This window comes from Salarias fasciatus, chromosome 17, assembly GCF_902148845.1.
Source record: "Salarias fasciatus chromosome 17, fSalaFa1.1, whole genome shotgun sequence".
Lineage (NCBI taxonomy): Eukaryota > Metazoa > Chordata > Actinopteri > Blenniiformes > Blenniidae > Salarias > Salarias fasciatus.
Window position 1 is genome coordinate 2,060,987 of NC_043761.1, and position 21,693 is coordinate 2,082,679.

The 21,693-nt window shown below is 46.2% G+C and overlaps 2 protein-coding genes across 2 annotated transcripts; both read left to right on the forward strand.

The window, feature by feature from the left end:
• Nucleotides 1–4,117: 4,117 nt before the first annotated feature.
• mdm1 (Mdm1 nuclear protein) lies at nucleotides 4,118–13,390 on the forward strand. The gene is given in 17 exon segments (XM_030114024.1): nucleotides 4,118–4,135; nucleotides 5,094–5,187; nucleotides 5,317–5,433; nucleotides 5,504–5,572; nucleotides 5,791–5,879; nucleotides 5,959–6,078; nucleotides 7,756–7,957; nucleotides 8,542–8,689; nucleotides 8,774–8,861; nucleotides 11,086–11,228; nucleotides 11,230–11,277; nucleotides 11,345–11,467; nucleotides 11,747–11,829; nucleotides 12,022–12,077; nucleotides 12,407–12,641; nucleotides 12,975–13,034; nucleotides 13,120–13,390. Coding segments are annotated over 17 exon segments (1,803 nt in total). The 3' UTR covers nucleotides 13,230–13,390.
• A 2,453-nt stretch (nucleotides 13,391–15,843) lies between these two features.
• Nucleotides 15,844–18,310, forward strand: il22 (interleukin 22). The gene is made up of 5 exons (XM_030114025.1): nucleotides 15,844–16,014; nucleotides 16,664–16,723; nucleotides 16,859–17,008; nucleotides 17,951–18,010; nucleotides 18,164–18,310. The coding sequence occupies exons 1-5, from the start codon at nucleotides 15,844–15,846 to the stop codon at nucleotides 18,308–18,310; spliced, it is 588 nt and encodes a 195-aa protein (XP_029969885.1).
• Nucleotides 18,311–21,693: the final 3,383 nt, after the last annotated feature.

Below are 21,693 nucleotides of genomic sequence, written 5' to 3' on the forward strand. Positions count from 1 at the left end.
ATTAGCACGCAATAGCATTATAGGCTGAATTGAAATGTACTACCAATATTTGAAGAAGCAATAGCTAACTCAGCAGCTTGATTATTTCTCGGCTAGTTTCCGGTTGTGTTTGCTATGTTGAGGCTAACGCTGCTGATTGCCGATTGTGCTACTTGTGAATCTTGATTTTGGAAGCTGTCTGAAGAACATGAAGGATGCATGAGTAGCAGAATGAACCGATATGCAGCGTTTTGCAGTGTGAGCATTAAGGTAACGTTATGGTAAAATAGGCGTGTTGTGGTGGAGAGGTGGCTGGAACAGTGGAATCAGTTTTCAGTTTATGAAATGGCGTGTTAGCATGCTCCAGCTCATTAGCTTTGGGCTCAGTTGTTCGCGTGCTGCAGGCTTTAGCTGCCTGTTAGCGTACTAGCATACCAACATGGTGAGCTGACCCTTGACCTCCTGCCCGGGGCGGATTTGTTGCCTTTAGACAGCAGACTCACACTGGTCCAGTACCTTAACTCTGTGTGTGTGTGTGTGTGTGTGTGTGTGTGTGTGTGCGTGTGTGTGTGCGAGCGTGCCTGTGTGTGCATGTGTGTGTGTGTGCGTAAGAAAGTAAGCCGGTTGCATAGCAACGACAGAGCGTTGTTAGCATTATTCCCTGCAGCTCGGCGGTGTTGTTGTATTTGCTGAGTGTGCCGATGAGCGGGTGTCGTTTCTGCGTTATTAACCGTGACCTGATTATTATTAATGGATCTACCGGGTGGGGTTGGGGTGGGGTTGGGTTGGGTTGGGGTGGGGGGGTACTGACTTATCGCCTGCGTGGTCAGAGTTTTCGTTTACCGCTGTGAGGTTAACGGAGACTGAAAACGATGAGAAAATAACGGTCGTCCTTTCTCTCGCTGCCATGCATGATTTTGGTGTTTAATGTCAGAGAACTCAAACCTTTGTGTTTCTATTTGAAGCCGAAGCCCCGCCCCTTTTTTTGCATAATGGGGCGGGGCCTGTGAAGGTGAGGCGATAGGAAATACGGTTTGCCGTCTGTGGTGTTCCGTTGGAGTCGTGTGTGTCGGACCTCTGTGAGTGCTGCTGTGTGCAGCGTTGTACCGTGGGACGGAGCGCGGGCTAGCACAGGCTAGCGCGGGCTAGCACGGACTAGCGCAGGCCAACAGCGTCCTCCTGCAGTGCGTCCCAGTCATGTAGCATGTGGATGTTCCCGTCAGTTCTCAGTCTGACCTCCAGGAGGTGCTGCCACGGTGTCCATGCCGGATGAAGGTCTGTGTGCAGCCGCGGTTTTATTCCAAACACACCGGCTCAATACTGCCACCTGTGGCCGGAGGGCAGAAAGCTCCCAAAGGGAACGCAGCAGGGACGTGTGCAGTTCGTCTGCTTCCACCTCAAAATATAGGAATAATCAGTGTTTTCTGAAAAAGAAATATTTACTCTTGCCATATTGCCACATATAAGCATACTGTTACTTTTAATATAAGAACTTTGTTACCATCACAAAAATGTATTCTCAATTTTTCAGTCAGGACATTAAGAAAAAAAAAACAATTCTTTTCTTTCAAGTTTTTGCCTGTAATTCTTTTTTTGTTATTGATGTTTTTAGTGCACAAGTCATCATAAATGTTCAAATGTAGCAACTCTGTTCCAAAAACAGAAAAAAGTCCTAACGGTTTGAAATGGTCAAAGTTTTCTTTCAACTTTTATCTAAAGAATTTATCAACATATAACTTTAACAACCTGGTGTAGCACCACGATGTTTAAAGAAAATCCAAATATACAATTAATCTGGATTTTATTCAGTGTTTTCTATTGGAGGGCGCTTTGACACAGCAAGAAACAGGGTTTGACGCTGATGCTCCGTATTAAAATACCGATTTTAAGTGTTATTTCAGAAAATGGATGGCTATTGTATTGAGACTCAGCAAGCATCTTACCCATGACGCAATGCTTTGCACGGTTCGAAACTAGTTTAATGTGGCTGCTTACACAGTTTCTGCTCTAATTCAGAATGTATTTCTTGCACACAATACAAGATGTTTTTTTATGAGTGGTAAATGCTTAATACGTCCCTGAGAGGGTTTTTAGCTGCTTCAGAGTGTTTTGTTGACAGCTCCTCGACTGTTTACTCAACACCACGGCTGCACACAGACCTTCAGGCCCCCAACACGATCAAGTGGTGGATTTTATCATAAGTGGTAACGCGCAACGGCTCGAAACAGCTTGATCGAGGCTGCTCAGCACATTTCGAAGTGTTAGTATGCTTCAGTTTCTTGTTGAAAGTGAGAAAAATGGTTTGTAAGCACTTTGTTTGAAGCATACTGAAGCTTCACTGAGGGCAGAGTTACCTGGTAACACTCGGCATGAAAAAAAACACAACCTTTAAAAAATTGGGACAAAGGTTGTGAGTCTTTAAATCAACAGTATTGGGCGATTTAAGCTGAAAACAAGCTTAAGAAAAGTTACTAACTTGCTGCAGCCTGATCAATCCTGTAATACCATTTTGTACCAGCAGGTGGTGTGGTGAGTGTTTGTGCTAAGCTAGGCTAGCAGCATCATGCTGAGCGTTTAAAGCCACAACAACAAACCAGATTAAATGATTTAAAAATCCATCCTTATGATGACGACCAAGATGATGATGATGACGACCAGTGAAATGTAACAGAAACCAGTTCGGCCCACCAGGAGGCGCTCAAGTGGTCTGAACTGGTTTCATTTCAGAGCAGAAACCCACAGCAGCAGCAGCAGCGGGGGTAGGAGGAGGGGGGTGGGGGGGTGGTGGTGAAGGGGGAGGAGGGAGGGGGGTGAAGCCAAATGTAAAGTAAAAACTAAAAAGCCTTAAATGAATAAAAGTGGTGCAATTTTGTAACAGCAAACTGCGACGTGTGGTTACTCTGAGCATGTGGGAATCCAAGCAGGATGACTTTCAGGGTCTTGCATCAGGAGGAGAACGAGTTTCAAGGCCCTCACCAGAGGGAAGTTTCAGGGCCCCAAAAAAGTGGGGAGAAGAGTTTCAGGGAACCCAAGAAACAGAAGGAATAGTTTCAAGGCCCCCTATCAGGAAGAGGAAGCACTGGAGTGCCCTAAGAAGCAGAGGGAAGTTTCAGGGCCCCAAGAAAGAATAGGAAGAGTTTCAAGGCCCCCATTAGGAGAAGAACCATGTCAGGGCCCTCAAAAGCAGGTGGAAGAAATTCAAGACCCCCTATCAGGAAGAGAAAGCATTTCAGAGCCCCCAAGAGCCAGAACAAAGAATTTAGAGAACCCCCTCAGCAGGAGAAGAAAGAGTTTCAGGGCCCCCAAAAAACCAGAGGAAGAGTTTCAAGGCCCCCCCCCCAGCAGGAGGAAGAAGAGTTTCAGGGTCCCCAAAAAGTAAGGGGAACAGTTTTAAGGGCCCCCAGTATAAGTAAGCTTTTCAAGGTCCCCCAAGCAGCAAGATGAATAGTTTCAAGGCACCCTATATTTTTATTTAAAAAGTCAAAATAAGTTAATGTAAAAAAAAAAAAAACTTGATATATTGTTCAATAGTTTTAATTTGAGAGAAATAAAGTATTCTGAATTTTTTGAGTAGTTCTGGAGCAGTTGAAAATATTTGCATCTGGATATACAATGTAAATTATTTACTTAAATAAATGGCTAAGTTAAAAATAATTTTAGTTTTTAGGAGAGAAAAAAAATTTAAAAATGAAAAATAAATACATAAAGTATTATTTCAAAATCGAAATGAATTAAAAACATTTAAATTGTAATAATTATTCACAAAGGGAATCAAAGGGAAATCATTACAATCTCCAAAAATATTGTCAAACATATAAATGAGTAAATAAATGAAATGATGAATCAATGTATCTGGTCCAGCTCCTGGATTTATTGATTCAGATCCGCGTCATGAATGTAACCAAGCATGACGTCATGACGTCGACACCTCTCAGAGTGGCGCCGGCGCGTCACGTCGCCGCTGCCATGGCAACGGCGTCAGCCACGCTCTGTTGTCTGTGCAACGCCGCTCATTAGCATCTCGACTTCAATCCACCTGTTAACCACCGCCAACCCGACCAGTTCACGTTCAGAACCAGCGCCGCGCGCACAGAGGAGGACCGAGTCCTCGCGCAGGTTGGACAGCGGTGAGCGCGCGATGACGGTCCGCTTCAAGGTAAACAGCAACAACAACAACATGTGTTAGCATTAGCATTAGCCACCTGTAGAGGGAACAAACAGAGGATCCGATGGAGCACAGACATGGAGAGATTTATTGAACCCGTGTTCAACCTGCAGGAGACAAACCGCGTGAGGATTAATGCGGGTTTAATCTGCTTCAATCTGTAATCTATAATCCACCTTCATACAACTGTAGCAAGTAACGAAGTACAGTCACAGAACTATACTCACAGGAGTATTTTCCTCTATTGTCGCCTCAGTTTCCAGCTGTACATGTAAAATACACCTGTATGTTTTACTGTTGGTTTGTTGATTGATTGTTTAACTGGATAACTAGAAAAAACATGTGAATGGATTGATTTAAACAGATTGTATTCTTACATATGAAACAAAGAAGATGTGATTAGGCTTTCATATCTGGAAGATTCAGGATAGTGATTTAATAAAAACTGGATGTAAATCAGTGCAATATTGTTAACTCATATAGAATTCTTATTAAATGACTTTATTATTGACAGAGATATGGATCATCTTCTGGATGCAGTTCAGATTTAAAAGTGGATATATGAAGTGTATACTGTATATTTTCCATTTAAAGGGGGGCTTTCTTTTTCTTTTTCTTTGATAATAAGATTTATCAACTTAAAGAAATAACCAGAACTATTGTAATATTGTAATATTTCAATTAGAAATCATCACCGATCAAATAAATTAAAGTAGTACAAATAGTAACTTGCAGTAACTAAACCAGCTGCTAGTGCTAAATGAAAACAATGCTCTTCCATGATGGGCGCAGGGTTAGGGTTCGGGTTAGGGTTTGAGCGCAGCGTGACGCCTTCACGATGCCATAGCGAGGAGGTTTTTGAGCCCTGAGTGATGTTTGGCGTCACGTCCTGCAGCTCAGACGGTGACGGTCGCTGAGTCGTGCTGCTGCTGCTTCCTGTCTGTTGCAGAGTGAGTATCAGAAGAGTTTCGGGGCGATCCGCTCCAAGAGGACGTCCGATCAGTGCTGCCCCCCGCTGGCCGGCCTGCGCTCCGACCACATGGGTAAGGACCCTGGTCTGGAGGGTTCACGCGGTCTGTTGAGCTGGTGAAAACTTCAGAACCGGTTCTGAGCTCTGGACCAGCACCCGCTGGAGGCCTTCGTGACCTTTGACCTGTGTGTCGGTTCGTCAGGGGTCAGCAGAGAACCTCGGCTTCAGCGCCGCAGGAGACCGGGTCCCGCTGGCCAGGCTCGGTCCTGCAGCCCCCTGCTCCAAACCCCAGCTGCTCCCAGAACAGCGCCACCTGCTGGTAGGAGTTTTCCGCCCATCCTGAACTGAATCCTGACTTTCTGAAACGCCGCTTTCTGTTCCTCAGTCAGCCAGAAACAGCTGGACCCGGAACCCCCGACACCTCCTGGATCTCCTGCAGACCCAGACGCTGCACGGAGGTCAGAAGAAGCTGCAGAAGATGCTGAGGCGGCAGCTGGAGGGAAATCAGGTGCAGATTTGACTCATTGTTCAAAAAGTTTTCTGCTTGACTTTATAACAGAAAAACGTCTTTTCTTCTTCCTCTGGTTTTCTTTCAGCTAAACCTTTTTTTTTTTTACTTAAATAAACTTAAATCAGTTCCAGTTTGATTCCTGACACCTGTCCTACGTCTCCCCAGCAAAGCCCCGCCCCTCTCAGCCCCGCAGCCAATCGCAGCCCAGCAGACCAGTGACATCATCAGCTCTGGAGCGAGAGGCGCCCAATGAGGTGAGCGACCTGAAACCTGTACGTTTTCCTCAATCTGTGAGAAGAAAACCGTCCGATCAGTTCGTTTCTCCATCTGCAGAGGGACTCAGAGCTCAGGGCCAGAGGTCAGAGGTCAGGAGGTCAGAGGTCAGAGTACCATCGGCAGTTCAGCTGGAAAACACCCGCGGGTGCTGCGTCTCCCATACTGACAGCGGAGCAGGTCAGATACTGCAAACTACCGAGAAGTACTGCAAATTTAAAAATACACTGTAAAATACTGAGAAGTGAACGAGTCAAGTGTTCTGCAACACTATAACCTTCTGAAAAATACTGCTCAGTGTTCCATAATGCTGCACAGTGCCACCTAATACTGCATATTGCAACAAAATATGCTGAAGTACTTCAAAATATGACACAATACAATGAAATACTACAAAATATTGATCAGTTGGTTGTTGAAAAATACTATAAACTACTGTGAAATACTCAATATACTAGAAAATAGTGCAGAATGTTTGTGTGTATTACCGTAACTGAAGTGTGTGTGACTGATCCGACTGATGATAAAGACGTGGGAGTGTGTGAGCTCCAAACAGCCATGAGGTGTGTGTGTGTGTGTAGAGTGTGTGAACGCTCAGCAGGGGTCAGGCTTGACTCGAGCAGCGAGGCTCTTCAGGTTAATCTGCTTCTCATGAAGTCATTAACAGACTTCATGAAAGTCGGTGACTCTATTTTGCCGCCCGACAGACTGAAAGGTCAAAACGTGACAGAAATGAAGGGTTTCAGTTCCCGCAGCGTGAAGCCAGCTGCCGCCGGCGTTTCTGTCAGACCTGTTTTAAACTGGAACTCTTTCTTTTCTTTAATTGGATCATTTTAGGCTCATTCAAGTTGCATCATGTTGTTTCTTCTTCTTCTCTTTTGCATTTGTTGCTGTTTTTAGCCTCTGTGTGCATTTCCGAACAGATTGAACAGTTTTTTTCACATTAGTTTTTTTTTTCATCTTTTGCTTTATTTTTTCCCCTTTTCTACCATTTTACTTTACTTTCTTATTTTCCATTTTCTCTCCTTTTCCTTTTTTGTTTCATTATCCATTCTGTCAATTTTAATCATCTCAGTTTCACTATGTTCCCAATTGCTTTGTGTGTAGTTTTTAATATTGAGGGATTTTTTTTTTAAACCATTTTATTGACATAGAGATGTCCGTCTTCCCTTCAGAGGGTGTGCAGAGCTGCAGGTTGCAGATCTCGGGCCTGAATACACCCAGGAAGCATTCACCCTGAACGATGAGTCTGTTCACGTTAATCCACTCAAAACGTGTTTGTGTGACAGAAAAGTTTCACGTTCAGATAGAAAAGTGTTGAAAACAGTGAGAGACCACAGAGAGTCTCCAGAAACATGAGAAACTCTGCAGTTTGAATGTCAGACCACTAGCTGGTGCTGTGTTTTTCTAATGTAACCACACACACACACACACACACACACACACACACACACACAGAGAGAGAGAACAGAGGGATGTTAAGAATTCAGTTCTTTTCTTCCTGGTGTTTTTAAGAAGTGTTCTCCCTGTATGCAGATGATGGTGTAGTTTCTAAATGTTCATTTTGTTGGAGAAAACCAGTCGACTGACAGCTGTCGCTGTCTCCACGGCAACCTGCATGTATCTGTACGTCTCTACATGTCTGATCCCGAGTCAGAGCTGGAGAGGCTTTAACTCACTGTCACACACAAACCTCTGTTTACCGAGTAAACTTCAGGCTCCACTCAAGGAGTCGGCAGCTTTTCTAGAGATACGAGGAGGAACTTGGTTCCAGTGTTTTGCGTTAGCATGAGAACGTTCTGGTGAGTCGGTCCTGAGGTCCTGGAGATTCACGCTGTTTCCCGCCCCGCCCTGCAGGTGCTCTACTCCAGCAGCAGGTCCATCCCCCCCTTTAAGAAAAACCCGCTCCCCCAGGAGACGGAGTATCAGCGGAGTTTCCAGGGTTTGGTCCCGCCCGTCGGAACCCGGCTCCGGAGGCACCTGGAGCACCGGAGAACCCCGCTGTTCCACACACAGCTGCAGGTTCTCACACCCAGAAACCTCAAGAAGCACCTCCAGTGTCTTCAGCATTCAGTAGATGTCCGCTCAAACTTTTGACAAATCATGAGACGGAGCAGTGCTGAAACAAGTTGACATCTTTTAAACCCATTTCAGGCCTCTTTCACACGTTTTCAAGTAAAAACAGAAAACCTTCATAGTTTAGCTTTGTCATCTGTCCAATCGAACGTCTGTTTACTTCCAGTTCTCATGTTCATCATGTATTGTTTTCTTTACAAAAACAACTAACGGCTCCACCTTGTGGCCCGGCAGGCAAACTACATCGTTTTCAGCCTTCCTGCCGTTTCCGTGTAAACGTACATCGTTTTCACCGCAAACATCGTCATGTCATCCCTAAATGTAGGTTTTATATCTTGATGCCGTAAAAGATGCACATTGCAGCGACTTCCATTTCGTATATGATGCAACAGAATATTTTAGATATTTTTCCAACTGAATAACTGTTTTTCTTCAAGTGGAAAGGAAACAAACAAGACTTGAATAATAACTTTCATATTTCCCGCTATAAATGTTGTAAAATCGTTCAAGATAATGTTGTAATAAACAGATGATTTTTATTTATTTTTGTTCGTTTTCCACCTGCAGCGCAACAGGAAGCGGAGGGAGGAGTCTCAGAAGAAGCCCCGCCCCCAACCCAGTGGCCATCAGAGGGAGGACACGAGGTCGCCCCTCAAGGCCACGCCCCCTCCGCCCCCTCCCCCCCTCCTCCTCCACAGGTGCACCGAGGACACAGGTGTGTCTTTGAGTGTGTACAAGTGTGTGTCTTCATGTGTTCTTCTTTCATGACTCTGTGTGTGTGTGTGTGTGTGTCTGACAGGATGTCCACAGAGTATCAGTCCAGCTTTCGTTCTCCCCTCTGCAGGAACCCTCAGGGGGGCGGAGCCACAGAGGGCGACGCCCATCAGGTCAGAACATCAGTTCAGTGTCTAGAATAAGACGACAGTCCACTGTCTGGGGTCAGTTCGGTGTAGAACGTTTCGGGTGGCCAGTTGTCTGCGTTCGGTCCAGTGTGGTGTCCACTGTTTAGGACAGTCCATTGTCTGTGGACAGGCCATGTCCTGTCAGGACCAGTGGTTAGTTCAATTTCAGTAGTGAAAGTGGGACGTTTCGTATTTTGTGATCACAGTTTCTGACGCGATGGTCGGGGGTGGGGGGCGGTGTGTGTGTGTGTGTGTGTGTGTGTGTGTGTGTGTGTGTGTGTGTGTGTGTGTGTGTGTGTGTGTGTGTGTGTGTGTGTGTGTGTGTGTGTGTGTGTGTGTGCGCGCGCGCTGAAAACCAGAGCGTTGTGTTATCAGTCAAACCACACAGCTTCACTTCAGGGAAACGCGTCTCTGTTTGTTCCTACCGTCGTCATGGAAACGGTTGTGGAGTGGCCCATCGCTCGGTGCACTTTTCAAACCGTCAGACCCGTGGATCCACCCTTGTGCATGAGCATTGCTCACAGTTGTGTGAGTTCCGGGGTGTCAGTGAACGCACCGCCGGAGCATGTAGGTCAGCGAGGAGTCGGTCATGCACCAGATTCTTCTGCATCACGTCTGACAAACAAATCCTACACACACACGCTTTCACTCTCGTTTATTCAGATTCAGTTTCAACCGTCCTCTAAACGGAACACACACACACACACACACACACACACACACACACACACACACACGCTCAGTCTTGTATTTCTATCCTTGTGGGGACCGTCCATTGACTCCCATTCATGTCCAGCCCCTAACCCTGACCCTTACCCTAACCCTAACCCACACCACAACAAAGCCTAACCCTAAAGAAATGTTTTTGCACTTTTACTTTTTTCAGTAACAACAACATGGTCAAGAAAACACTGTTTCTCCTACTTAGGACCGGAAAAAGGTCCCCACAAGGCACGTCGTTCCACGTTTTGCTATCCTTGTGGGGACATTTGGCCCCAACAAGGATAGAAAATACAAGAACACACACACACACACACACACACTCACGTACACACACACACACACACACACACCGGTTGGGCCCTGTGAACATGACAGCCGCCGATCGTTTCAGGGATGTTTGAAATCGGTTGGCATGCACGGAAAGTGCGCACGCAGCATGGTTTCATGGAGACGGAGTGTCTTCACGTTCCGTTCCGCACGCAGCCATCGAGGGCCGTGATTGGTCCGTCCGGCCGCGTGACGATCCGAAGCTCCGCCTGCGATCCGGTCGGAGCAGGAAGCCAGCGAACGGCTCGGTCACTGCCGTCGTTCTGCCCACGCTCTCCGTTCCCTCCTTAAAGAACCAGAAACCTCTGGACGGCGCTCAGAGGGATCAGCCATAACATTATGACCACCGACAGAGTTCAAAGCTGAAAACCCGACGGTCCGACCCGCCAGACGGACTCCTGGAGCTCCAACTGCGGCAGAAGTTCAGTTATTTATCGACAAACTGAGTCCTCAGAGCTCAGAGTGAAGGAGCAGCAGTCCAGTCGACGGTTTTTGGGATCATTGATGTGCAGGACTTCATTTCAACTCTGTATCGAGCTTTGGAAGCAGTGACAGTAGAATTTATTTGATCTGTGGGATGTGAGAGACAAACCAGTCCAGACTCTGGTTGCAGTGTCTTCAGTCTTCACTCTGCCTGAACCGACTGACCTCAGATGAACCGGGGACTCGTCAGCGTCCGATAATTAAAAAGAACGAGAAAAACCCAAAGTTTTCCGTGAAACCGTCAGCAGCCTCGGGCTTACCGGCGCTGCTGTGTTGAGGTCGAACAGACAGGATGAGGTTAGCGCTGATATTAGGGCAGGGGTTAGCTGGGGTTTGGACCGGGGTCAGGACGGGGTCGTGGGGATCTTTACCAGAACAGGCAGAAACCGGCAGAAACCGGCAGAAACCGCGCAACTGGAGCAGAGTGGCGCTGCTGACGTTTTCGAGTCACTGTGATCTGCTTCGGTTTTCACTGAGATGAAGCTGCTGTGAAGCACGGCGGAGGCACCATCATGCAGCCGGGCTTTCTGTTCAGCTTTGGTCCTGGTAGCTTGTGTTTGTCTCCACTGCTGGACGCCGTCGTCCCGCCTCAGCCGGTCAATCGGTCCGGTTCAGACCGGACGGCGTCCACACCGCCGCCTCCCGGTAACGGGGCGGCGCCTCTCGCTGCGTCCAGATGGTGGCGCTGCGGCAGCAGGCGCAGTCGTACCGGCAGCGGGCCTGGGGCACCAACTTCTCCAGAGAGCACCTGAGCCAGCTGCTGTCCGAACACAACGGCCTGTGGGAGCCCAACGACACCCCCACCGCCCCCCCCCACCCCGCCGAGCCCCCCCAGCCCCCCCAGCCTGGAGGCTCTGGACCTGGCCAGGTGAGGAGGCCACGCCCACAGGCGATGGTTTGTTTCTTTAAAGCTGATTCCTGTCGGTCTGCCGCAGTAGCTCCAGCAGGGAGTCGTCCCCGGTGGGACCAGGAGGACCCAGGAAGACCAGGAAGACCCCCCCCGGCCCCCCCCTCGAGAGACGCAGCGGCTGGGGAGCGGAGGACGACGACGCAGAGGAGTAGGACACTTCAACATGTGAAACACAAGCACACGTTTAGCTGTGTTTAAATCTGTGGACCTGGTTTCAGTAACTCGGAAAATAAAGTTATTTGATTTGTAATTAGAGCAGAAGGAGGAAGCGGCGCCCTGAGAACGCCGCTGCAGAGGAACAGCATGAATGAAAGTGTTGACAATTCTGGGGAAAGACGCCTAGTGTGAGATCAAAGCAACCACAGTGCTTCTGAGAAGTGTGTGTGTGTGTGTGTGTGTGTGTGTGTGTGTGTGTGTGTGTGTGTAGGTGCGAGGGTCGTCTCCCGACTCCCCGTCTCAAAATGAAGCCGGTTCAGAGGACTCATCATGACCTCACCACACCTGCCACAGGTACACACACACACACACACACACACACACACACACACACACACACACACACACACACACACACACACACACACACACAGAGAGAGAGTTTTGTTATCAGGGGATATTTGTTGCACGTTATTGGGGTTGTGTTTTGTACAATGCGGCTCTTGAACATAAAGACTGAGGCGCTGCGCCCTGCTCTTCCTCCAGGAGGCGCTATCCTGGTGGGGGAAGTGAAGAGTGCTGACTCGTCGCCCTGCAGACAGGTAACGTCATGGCGTTCAGAGCAGAGTGTCGATCCACACTGAAAACTCGGCTATACAAGACAATTACAGACGACCACATTCTTCTTTTTGTTTCTTTCTTTCTTTATTAGTTTGTAAAAATTATTCTTCAATGCCTCTTACTGTTATTAATTTAATTTTTTTCTTTCATTTGATGTCCCGTTTAGAAATTTACATTTTTTTTGATCATTTCTTTACATTTTAATAGATTTTTTAAAATATATTTGAAAATGTAATTTCATCATTTAGATTTATCTCAGATACGATTTCCTTGTTTTCACGTTTGTTAAACGACTTCTTCCTGTTCCCAGAGGTGTGAGTCCTTGGTTTCCATGGCAGCGGGGGCGGAGCCAGCTGTCTGGACTCCAGTCAAACAGAAGGAGGCGTGGTCAGAGAAAGTCTCCGCCTCCCCCTCGGTCCCCTCCCCCGAGCGCAAATCTCCCTCGAAGCCAATCAGGTCCAAGCCGACGCCTCCTCCCGTGGAAGCCCCGCCCCCTCAGCACGGCCTGCACGGCACGCTGCGGCACGCCGACTTCCAGCATAACGGTGAGTCAGCTGTTAGCGTTAGCGCCACCTGAAGTGAAGTTTAGTCTCCGTACGCCACACACCCAGCTAACGGTTTGTCTTTCCCACCCGCTAGCTTTAGCATTACGCTACGTGGCGTTAGTGAACTGTAGCTTTGCTACGATTTCACTAAGCTCCTGTTTACTTGGGGAGGAGCCTGATCGATCCTCATGAAACATGTCCGTCTGGAAGCAGCACTGCTGTGGTTCATGCTAGCCGGCGTTAGCGTGTGTGTGTGTGTGTGTGTGTGTGTGTGTGTGTGTGTGTGTGTGTGTGTGTGTGTGTGTGTGTGTGTGTGTGTGTGTGTGTCCTCAGGGGAGCTGGGTTTGAGGCTGCGGGAGGCGCCGTGTTCAGGAGGCTGCTGCTCGGACGAAGGTGAGCGTCCTCGGGACGAGCTCGTGTGTCGGTGGCGAGGACGCTCGTGTGACGCCGATGTCGTCTCCGTGTCTCCGTTGCCCAGACGACCGGCTCTCGGTGATGTCGTGGCGCTCGGCGGCGTCGTGCTCGGCGGCCTCCGCCGTCCTGGATCGCGCTCTGAAGAGGCGGGAGAACTTCTGGGGGAAAACGTGACCTCCGACCTCGCAGCTGTCGCCATGGAAACCAGCACGTGGAGCCGAATGGCGTCTGGAGACACTAGAATAGAAACAATCTCATGATTTGTTTTAGAATTTCACTTAGTTTGATCCTGTTAACAGAGTAAACCTGTAAATAGATTATTTAATCACAGTAAGTCCTTGAACTCGTAGCTTCTTTGGTTCTAATGAAGGATTTTTAAAATCATCGAAGGGATTTTTATGAACTTTCTCTGAAGCTTGAGGTCGAGATGTTTTCTACTGTTGACTTAAGTTATTAAATGCAGTCAGATCTTCATGTTTCTGTGAAATGTCTTCTCGTCCTGCTGAATCCACCTCGAGCTGCACCTTCAAGCTGCACACACACATTCACAGAAACACATGAAAAGCCCCTCCATCCGCCCCGACCTCCTCCCTCCACACCTCTGCAAACGTCCCGCTGACGGCATCGTTTCTGGAAAACTGAAGACGTTCTGAATGTCATTCACAATCACAGTTCATAAAACACTGAACGCTGTTTTCATGTTTGATCAGACTCCTTTAAAAAAGTCATAAAATCCTTTACATAATCAGAAGTTGAAGCTCGAAGGTCAGCTGAAAGTTTTCCTCTTCTGGGAACGAACAGTAAAACTCCAGAAGGTGTTTGTTTTTGAGTGACGATCTTCCACTCTGGGTTTTTTTTTTTTTTTATTAAGAATGAATGTTTGAATGAATGAATGAACGGAGGCCGGCGGCGGCGTGTGATTCCCCCTCATAACACAGCCGTCAGCAAACACAGTCATGGGAACGGTGTGTATTTACCTATGTGGATGACAAACGGGATGTAGAAAATATAAGTCTGTAAAATGTCAATATAAATATATAAATGTAAGGTTCTGTAAATCAGGCGGCAAATGCGATTTGATCAGATTGCAAATCTTTTAAAAAGTTGATGACGTTTTTTTTTCAGGGTTTTTTTTTTTGTTGTTGTTGAGGATGATGTAGCTTCCAGAAAGCGCTGCTGGTTGCCCCTGTGGTTGGTTTCCTCCCTCTGCTAACTGGGTGCTCCACTTTAGAGCCGACGACGTGTCGCAACCTGTCGTGACTGATCTGCTCCTGGTGACGTAACCAGGAAGTGGACCGGCTCGCCGAACCGGAACCTCCCCGGCGAGATCCGGACGCGTCGCGTTCGGACCGCTTCCGGATCATTCAGAGGGATAAAATTTAAATAATTGAACTCTAATGTGTGCGTTTAAGGAGTTTAAAACAAAAAACAACAACTGCGGATTCGACACATCCAGCGTAAAGTGAACAAAGACTTGCAGGGAAACACATGAAGATAAAAAAAAAAAAAAATCGCTGACAGGAAGAAGGTTTTTTTTTTCCACATGATAAAGATTTTTTTTTTAATGAAAAGCCCATCTTGTGCTGTGGAGTGTTGTGGAGTCCCTCAGGGATTACTGCTGGGCCCTCTTTCATTCCCTTCATTGTCTGCAGAGTTGGTTCACATTCTCATGTAACACTCCAGACTTCCTCCTCTCCATCCTCCTGTCATTTCCTCGTATTAATCCATTCATTTGCGCGGATTAATTCATGACTTCTGTGAAAACTAACCAAAAAGTCAGAAGCTCCGAAGCTGTTTTATGACAAGAATATTTCAAACTGCACTGAACTGTACTGAAGGTCCAGCTGGGCTCTGTAGTGCAGTTAAACACAATATATACACACAAAAAGATTGAATTAATGTTGTTCATAAGTGTGCTTTTTTTTTCTTATGAGAGTAATAGAGAACCTGTCTTTGACCTCTGACCTCTGGCTCATCCTGGATGATGTCATCGTCACATGTGAGGAGTTCTCTTTGGAACCCGATGATGCAACCAACAAAAAAAACCTGCTTTTTCGTTTTTCTTCCTCTCAGGAAGTTTCTCGCTGACTTCCAGTTTGTAAATCACAGGGGAGTGATTATACGCACACACGCACGCGCACACACGCACGCACGCTCACACACACACACACACACACACACACACACACACACACACACACACACACACTGAGGTATCGCATTGACTTTCATCTGATCTAAATTCCGTTGTAACTAAGAGACACTTGACCCTCAAACGCATCTTCAAACACCTACATATGGATCGGCGCGCGCGCGCACACACACACACACACACACACACACACACACACACACACACACGCCGAGCTGTGCTACCTGGGCAGAAACCTGTGTATTTTTTTGTGTCGTCACCCTTTGAGTGAGAGTTAATTTCCTCTTTGTGACGGCAAACACAGATTGTACCAGCTCAGCACTCACCTGTGTGTGTGTCTGTGTGTGTGTGTGTGTGTGTGTGTGTGTGTGTGTGTGTGTGAGCTGGGGTTTTTTGGATGTCCTACATTAGCGGCTGGGGGCGGAGGGTTGCAGCGTATAAAGGGGCGGCTGCAGCGTCTGTTGCTCCATCAGCTCGACCCAACAGGTGAGACGCTTCAGATCAGCTGATTCAAACCGAACTTTATTGTTCTTCACGGCCGGGACTCAGACTAACCTCTCTGTTTCATGTCGTCTCGTGCAGGAACAGCCGGCTCCTCTTTCCTCCTCCTGCAGGATCAACCCGTCTCTCTGAACCATGACACTGAAGCTCGCAGCCTCCTCCTCTGCTGCTGCCGCCGCCGTGCTGGCCCTCCTGCTCCTGATTGGCTGCGGCCAGCGGGCGGCGGCCCACCCGGTGGACCAGCCGCTGAGCCCGGTGCTGCACAGCGAGCGCACATACAACGCCGTGAGGAACGTGTCCCGCCATGTGAGTCCTTTCAGCTCCACTTTATTCACATTGAATCAGATTTATACACAAAATGTCGGCTTTAAATTGGACATCATGTGTTAATTCTGCATTCTAGAACAATTATAGTTTTCTATGACAAACAAAAAGTTGAGCCGCAAGTATCAAATCATTTGATTGATTTAAATCTTTTATACATTTTACTTTTTTAAATCATGTAATATAAATTCAGAGTTTTGAACTTTTGTCTCTTTTAAAAAATATTTTAAGCTGGTTTGATTTTTTTAAGTAACACTTTTTGACACATATTCTTCCAAATAAGTTTTTTTTGTAATTTTCAAGTCTATATTAAGGATATTTAAGTTAAATTGTATTTGTTTTTTATTTTCTATATCAATATATATTTTAGAAATTAACTTAAATTGACAAGATAATGAAGTCATTTCTTGAAAGTTGTTTTTCTTTCAAATTATTTCACAAATCTTAATTTTATAGTACATGTTTTCAATATTAGTTCATAATAAAAAATTAAGCAAAATTCAGACTTCTTTTTACAAATTAGAACTTTATCATTATTATTTTTTAGCAAAATTCAGAATTAGCTGATTATCAAAAATGTGTTAATTGTAAATTTGAATATCTTTTTGATCTTGTGTGTTTTCAGGCACAGAACCAGCAGCCTGAGGACGACCCCAGCGTGAGACTGATGCCCAAAGTCACCGTCAAGCAGGTCAGTACTTCCACTTCTCCCTGAGTCTTCTTCTTCTTCGTCTTCTTCTTCTTCGTCTTCTTCTTCTTCTTCTTCTTCTTCTTTTCATTCAATGTGTCGCTGACGTGACCTTTAACCCCCCAGCTCCTCTCTCAGGACCAACTGAAGATCTGCTGCCTCCACGCCAACATCCTGGAGTTCTACCTCAACAACGTCCTGCGTCACCGTGACAACGAGCATCCCAGCATGCACCAGCTGAAAACCGACCTGCACCGGGTCAGCGAGGACCTGAAGTCACACGGCTGCGTGAGTCTTTCCTGCTGAACACCTCAGTTAGCTTAGTTTAGCTTAGCTTAGCTTAGCTTAGCTTAGGTTTCGCTCCAGGAGCTCAGCTGAGAAGCTGATGTGGATCCAGATGGTTCTGATGTGGATCCAGATGGTTCTGATGTGGATCCAGATGGTTCTGATGTGGATCCAGATGGTTCTGATGTGGATCCAGATGGTTCTGATGTGGATCCACATGGTTCTGATGTGGATCCACATGGTTCTGATAGAACACTTTATTTTTTACAATCTGAGCCAATGGCGTCATGCAGATTTTAAACAGAAGTGGGCCCAGGATGGAGCCTTGAGGAGCTCCAATCCACACAAAGGACACATGTCAGTGAAAACCTGAGTTGTTTTAAAGCTTTTTGTTTATTTTTATTGTATATTTTATTGCATTGATGACGCTCATAAAGATGAACCAACGAGGTTTTATAGCAGTGGAGGAAAAAAAAAAAACCTGAAACCAGAGATGGTTTGCAATCTTTTCAAAGATCAATGTGAAACTGGAAGAAATGCGTCATGATTGTTTGTGTGTGTGTGTGTGTGTGTGTGTGTGTGTGTGCGTTCTCGTATTTCTATCCTTGTCGGGGCCAAATGTCCCCACAAGGATAGCAAAACGTGGAACGACGTGCCTTGTGGGGACCTTTTTCCGGTCCTAAGTAGGAGAAACAGTGTTTTCTTGACCATGTTGTTGTTACTGAAAAAAGTAAAAGTGCAAAAACATTTCTTTAGGGTTAGGCTTTGTTGTGGTGTGGGTTAGGGTTAGGGTAAGGGTCAGGGTTAGGGGCTAGACATGAATGGGAGTCAATGGACGGTCCCCACAAGGATAGAAATACAAGACTGGGCGTGTGTGTGTGTGTGTGTGTGTGTGTGTGTGTGTGTGTGCGGTTGATAACTGACTCTGCCTCCGTCTCTCTGCAGAACGTCGCCCGTTACCGCGACCATCCTCACACCGTGGAGTTTCGCAAGAAGCTCGACAAGGTGAGACGTCACGACAGACGTGTGATCGCAGCTTTCCGAAGTGATCGATCACATGTGACATGCCGACGCTGTCCTGCCGGGGGGGGTCGGGAACGGGGGAGGGCCTTCTTCAGTCCAGCCTGGTCCACTAAACTCGGTGTGTGTGTGTTTCAGATGGGCGAGGCCGGCATCAACAAGGCGGTGGGAGAGATCGACATCCTCTTCATGTACCTGCAGGAGTCCTGCGTCCAGTCCAGGAAGTCCGCCGCCACCGCCGCCACCACCGCCGACTACACCGACGACACCACCGCTCAGCTCTGAGCACGGCGCTCCAGCTTCATACTATTTATATGAAAGTTTGTTTTAAACTTTTATTTATTGGTTTATTTAATTGAAGAGAAATTATTTAACTTTTATACTCGTCACTTATTTATTTGGACGGATTTGCTTTGGACTTATTTATTGACAGAGCCTGAATGTTACCAGGCCTCTCAGACAGTGTTTCATGTTCTGCAAAAGCGTGTGTGTAAAACCGTTTGAGTGTGTGTTTTTTATGTGTATGTGTGTGTGAGAACACGTTGAAGTGCTGAAAACTGTAAAAGTGTGTGATCAGGAACGGTGTAAACCAGCCACACGTTGATAGCCAGACCGTCTGTCCAGCCAGCGGGGGGCGCTGTGGTCCCGTGACGTCTGAACCTCCTGCCTGTCGGCTCCTGTCAGGTTTCGCCGCCTCTCGATGACTCATGAAGTTTACCGAAGGCGTCGACCCGTGAAGCAGAGCAGCGTAGCTTCCTGATGAGCACACAGGCATCGTGGGAGTTTTTTTTTTTTTTTTTTGCCAGCTGCCCTTTAAGACCAGCCGGGCGCGTTCCCAGCCTCATGCTGAGGTTTTGAACAAAGGAAAGAAGCTGGAGGTTTTTGTTTTTTATGTTAGCTTGTCCTGTTTCTGGGTTCACTGTCTTATTTGCCGTCTCTGTTTAGTTCAGTTTTGGTTTTGGCCCCGCCCCCTCCCCATGATGACCCCGCCCCCTCCCCTTGGTGGCCCCTGATTGAAGCCAGCTGGGCCTCATTTCTTTCTGCACTGCTCAGTTTGGGTTTTTCATGTCAGAAGATGTTTTGTTTGTTGATTTGAATTTTCAATAAAGATCTTTCTTTGTCTGGATCTCGGTTCTAAATACTGAGTCTTTTTTTATAAACCGAAAACCTTGTCGAAGCTGAATGAACATGACTGAAATGCGACAAAAACTGTGGATCTGGAAAAACTACAAAACTACTGAAACGCTTCAACAAAACCACACAATGAAAAAACTACCAACAATTAATACATTTTGACAAAAAACAGCGGTGAAATAAACTGATACTAATAAACAATGGAGAAAGTTACAATACCTAATAAATATTCATAAGGTGCAGATGATATCAGGAAAACATGAAAACATGACAAAGCAGCCCAAGTTATTGACAGAGGGTGAAAATGGACAACTAATAAACTTGTAGAAGGATATAGCACAGGGTGAACATTCTGCATAAAGAGAAATAGAAAAAACAACATAACAGATGGTTAATAATGATAAAATGTTTGTACAAAATAAAGTGAGAAAACTCAGGTACAACAATAAAATGTGAAAAAAACCCAAATGAAACCATCACAGTTTCAACCTCCGGTGGGCCACAAATCGAGAAATCCAAGAAAAGACAAAGAAAAGAGGAAAACCGATCATTTACTGCTCGGTGGGAAGATTCACCCACTTTTCCTGCTGATGGGAGTTTCTCACACCAATCTGCTCAATCTGTGGAGACTAACTGGGAAATGATAAAAGAGGTTTCCAGAACAAATAAGTTTCTTAACTGATGCGAGAGGCTGATCTGAGTGAAAAAAGTTATTGAAGAAATGGATAATCTAAAGCTAAATCAGGAAACTACAGACACACAAATACCAATGAGACCTTCTGAAATGGTGAAATATATTTCTTTTATTGAAGCTGTCCTGCCTTGCCTCCCCTGTGTGTGATAAAGTGTGATAAAGTGTGATAAAGTGTGATAAAGTGTGTGTTGCCCTGCCAGACTCCCTCCTCCTCCTGTCCTGATGAGAGCCTCTCTGATTGGAGGATGCAGCTGATTACGCTTGGCTCCGCCCACCAGCTGGGTCTATTTAAGGCTTCAGCAGGAGGCTGTGGCCACATGGGAGCTTCAGGATGAGGGTTTGTTCGGAGTCTGACTTCTGTCTGGTGATTTGCTGTGAAACTCTGACTTGGTCCTGAATGAGTGCAGATCTTTGTTTTTCCTTTCTGGCTCGGAGCCTTCTGCTTTATTGACCCTTCCTGCTTTGTTAACATCAGTTACTTCCCCCTTCTTCCTGGCAGTGTCTGTTCAGGCCTCCTGTAGTTCTGTGCTTTGTGTTTCTGATTTGTAAAACTTCCAACCTGAGAGCTGTAAATGAAATCCCACTTTATTAAAGCTGTCAGTTCTGTCTGCTCTCAGCTGCAACCTCGACTTCCTCATCTGAGCTGAACTGGGCTGCAACAAATATGAAGGTTACAAAGGTTTACAACAGAAAAAACAAAATGCAGAGAAATTGTTCAACAAGAAATCAAAGAGATAAAATGACAATGACCAGAAAGTAAAGAAAGATATTTGAGAAATATTGAGGACCAAAATGCAGGGATTTTTATTTTTATTTTATTTTTTAAAGCTATAGTGCGTAACTTTTAAATGTCTATGAACGTCTGTTTTAGCCAAGCCACTGCTAGTGGAGATGACAAAATGCAGATTAAGCCGATCGGCTCCTCTAACATGTCGCGGGATTTTTCAATATATATATTTCTTGCTTTGCGTGTCGACCGGCGACATTCCCGCGCTGGTGAGCAGGAAATTACGCATTTTACGTCACAACAAGAAGGGAGGGGGAGGACGCGCAGAGCGTCTCATAGCAACAGGCTCAGCTCAGGCAGAATGAGGAAGTGGCATGGCGGATAATCCAAAGAAACGACCGAGAAAGAGTCCTGGAGTGGATCCTACCACCAGAAAAAAAGCCTGGACGGTTGGGAGAAGGAAAGTGACCGACGGAGAAGGCAAACTTGTCAGGTACACATTAGCAGGGACCTTGTCTCCCGTTTGTAATAAGCTATTTGCGTTTCTGTGGCAAAAAAAAAACAAAAAAAAAAACAATAATTACCTCTTCGGAAGAGTCCGTCTTTTTTTCACCAGCTGTCCTTATTCGCACACAATAAAAACCGTTTCCAACGGTGATTGGCGCTGTGGAATCGCGAATCACTGTGGCAGATTGGGGGGAGGGGGGGAGGAGGGGGAACACCGGGGTGTACGTCATGTGGAAGCGCCGGCTTTATTGTTGTAAGAACGCAGAATTCCGTTAGAGGGCGACCGAAGTTACGCACTATAGCTTTAATACATATAGGTGTCAAAAACCTGAATAAAGTGGATGAACACTGGTGGCAAACAAAACGGAAATGACTCGAGCTGAAAATGGAGAAAATTCCTCACAACCAATTAAACAGTGAACATGTGCATCAAATAATAGTAAAACCTACAGAAGAGCAAAGACTGCAAGAAAAATATTTCAAAGCCAGTGAGGAAAAACTCACGATGTGCTGGAAATAAACCAAAAACTAACCAATTAAATTCAAAGCTGGCATAAAAACAAGAACAGATCTATCCACACTGCATAAAACCAACAAATGTTATGA

Bases quoted from the DNA above. Each gene is read 5' to 3' on its own strand.
- il22 (XM_030114025.1), top strand. From the start codon at position 15,844: ATGACACTGAAGCTCGCAGCCTCCTCCTCTGCTGCTGCCGCCGCCGTG. The intron at 16,724-16,858 runs GTCAGTACTTCC...CTCCTCTCTCAG, and splicing joins CCAAAGTCACCGTCAAGCAG to GACCAACTGAAGATCTGCTG. The intron at 17,009-17,950 runs GTGAGTCTTTCC...GTCTCTCTGCAG, and splicing joins ACCTGAAGTCACACGGCTGC to AACGTCGCCCGTTACCGCGA.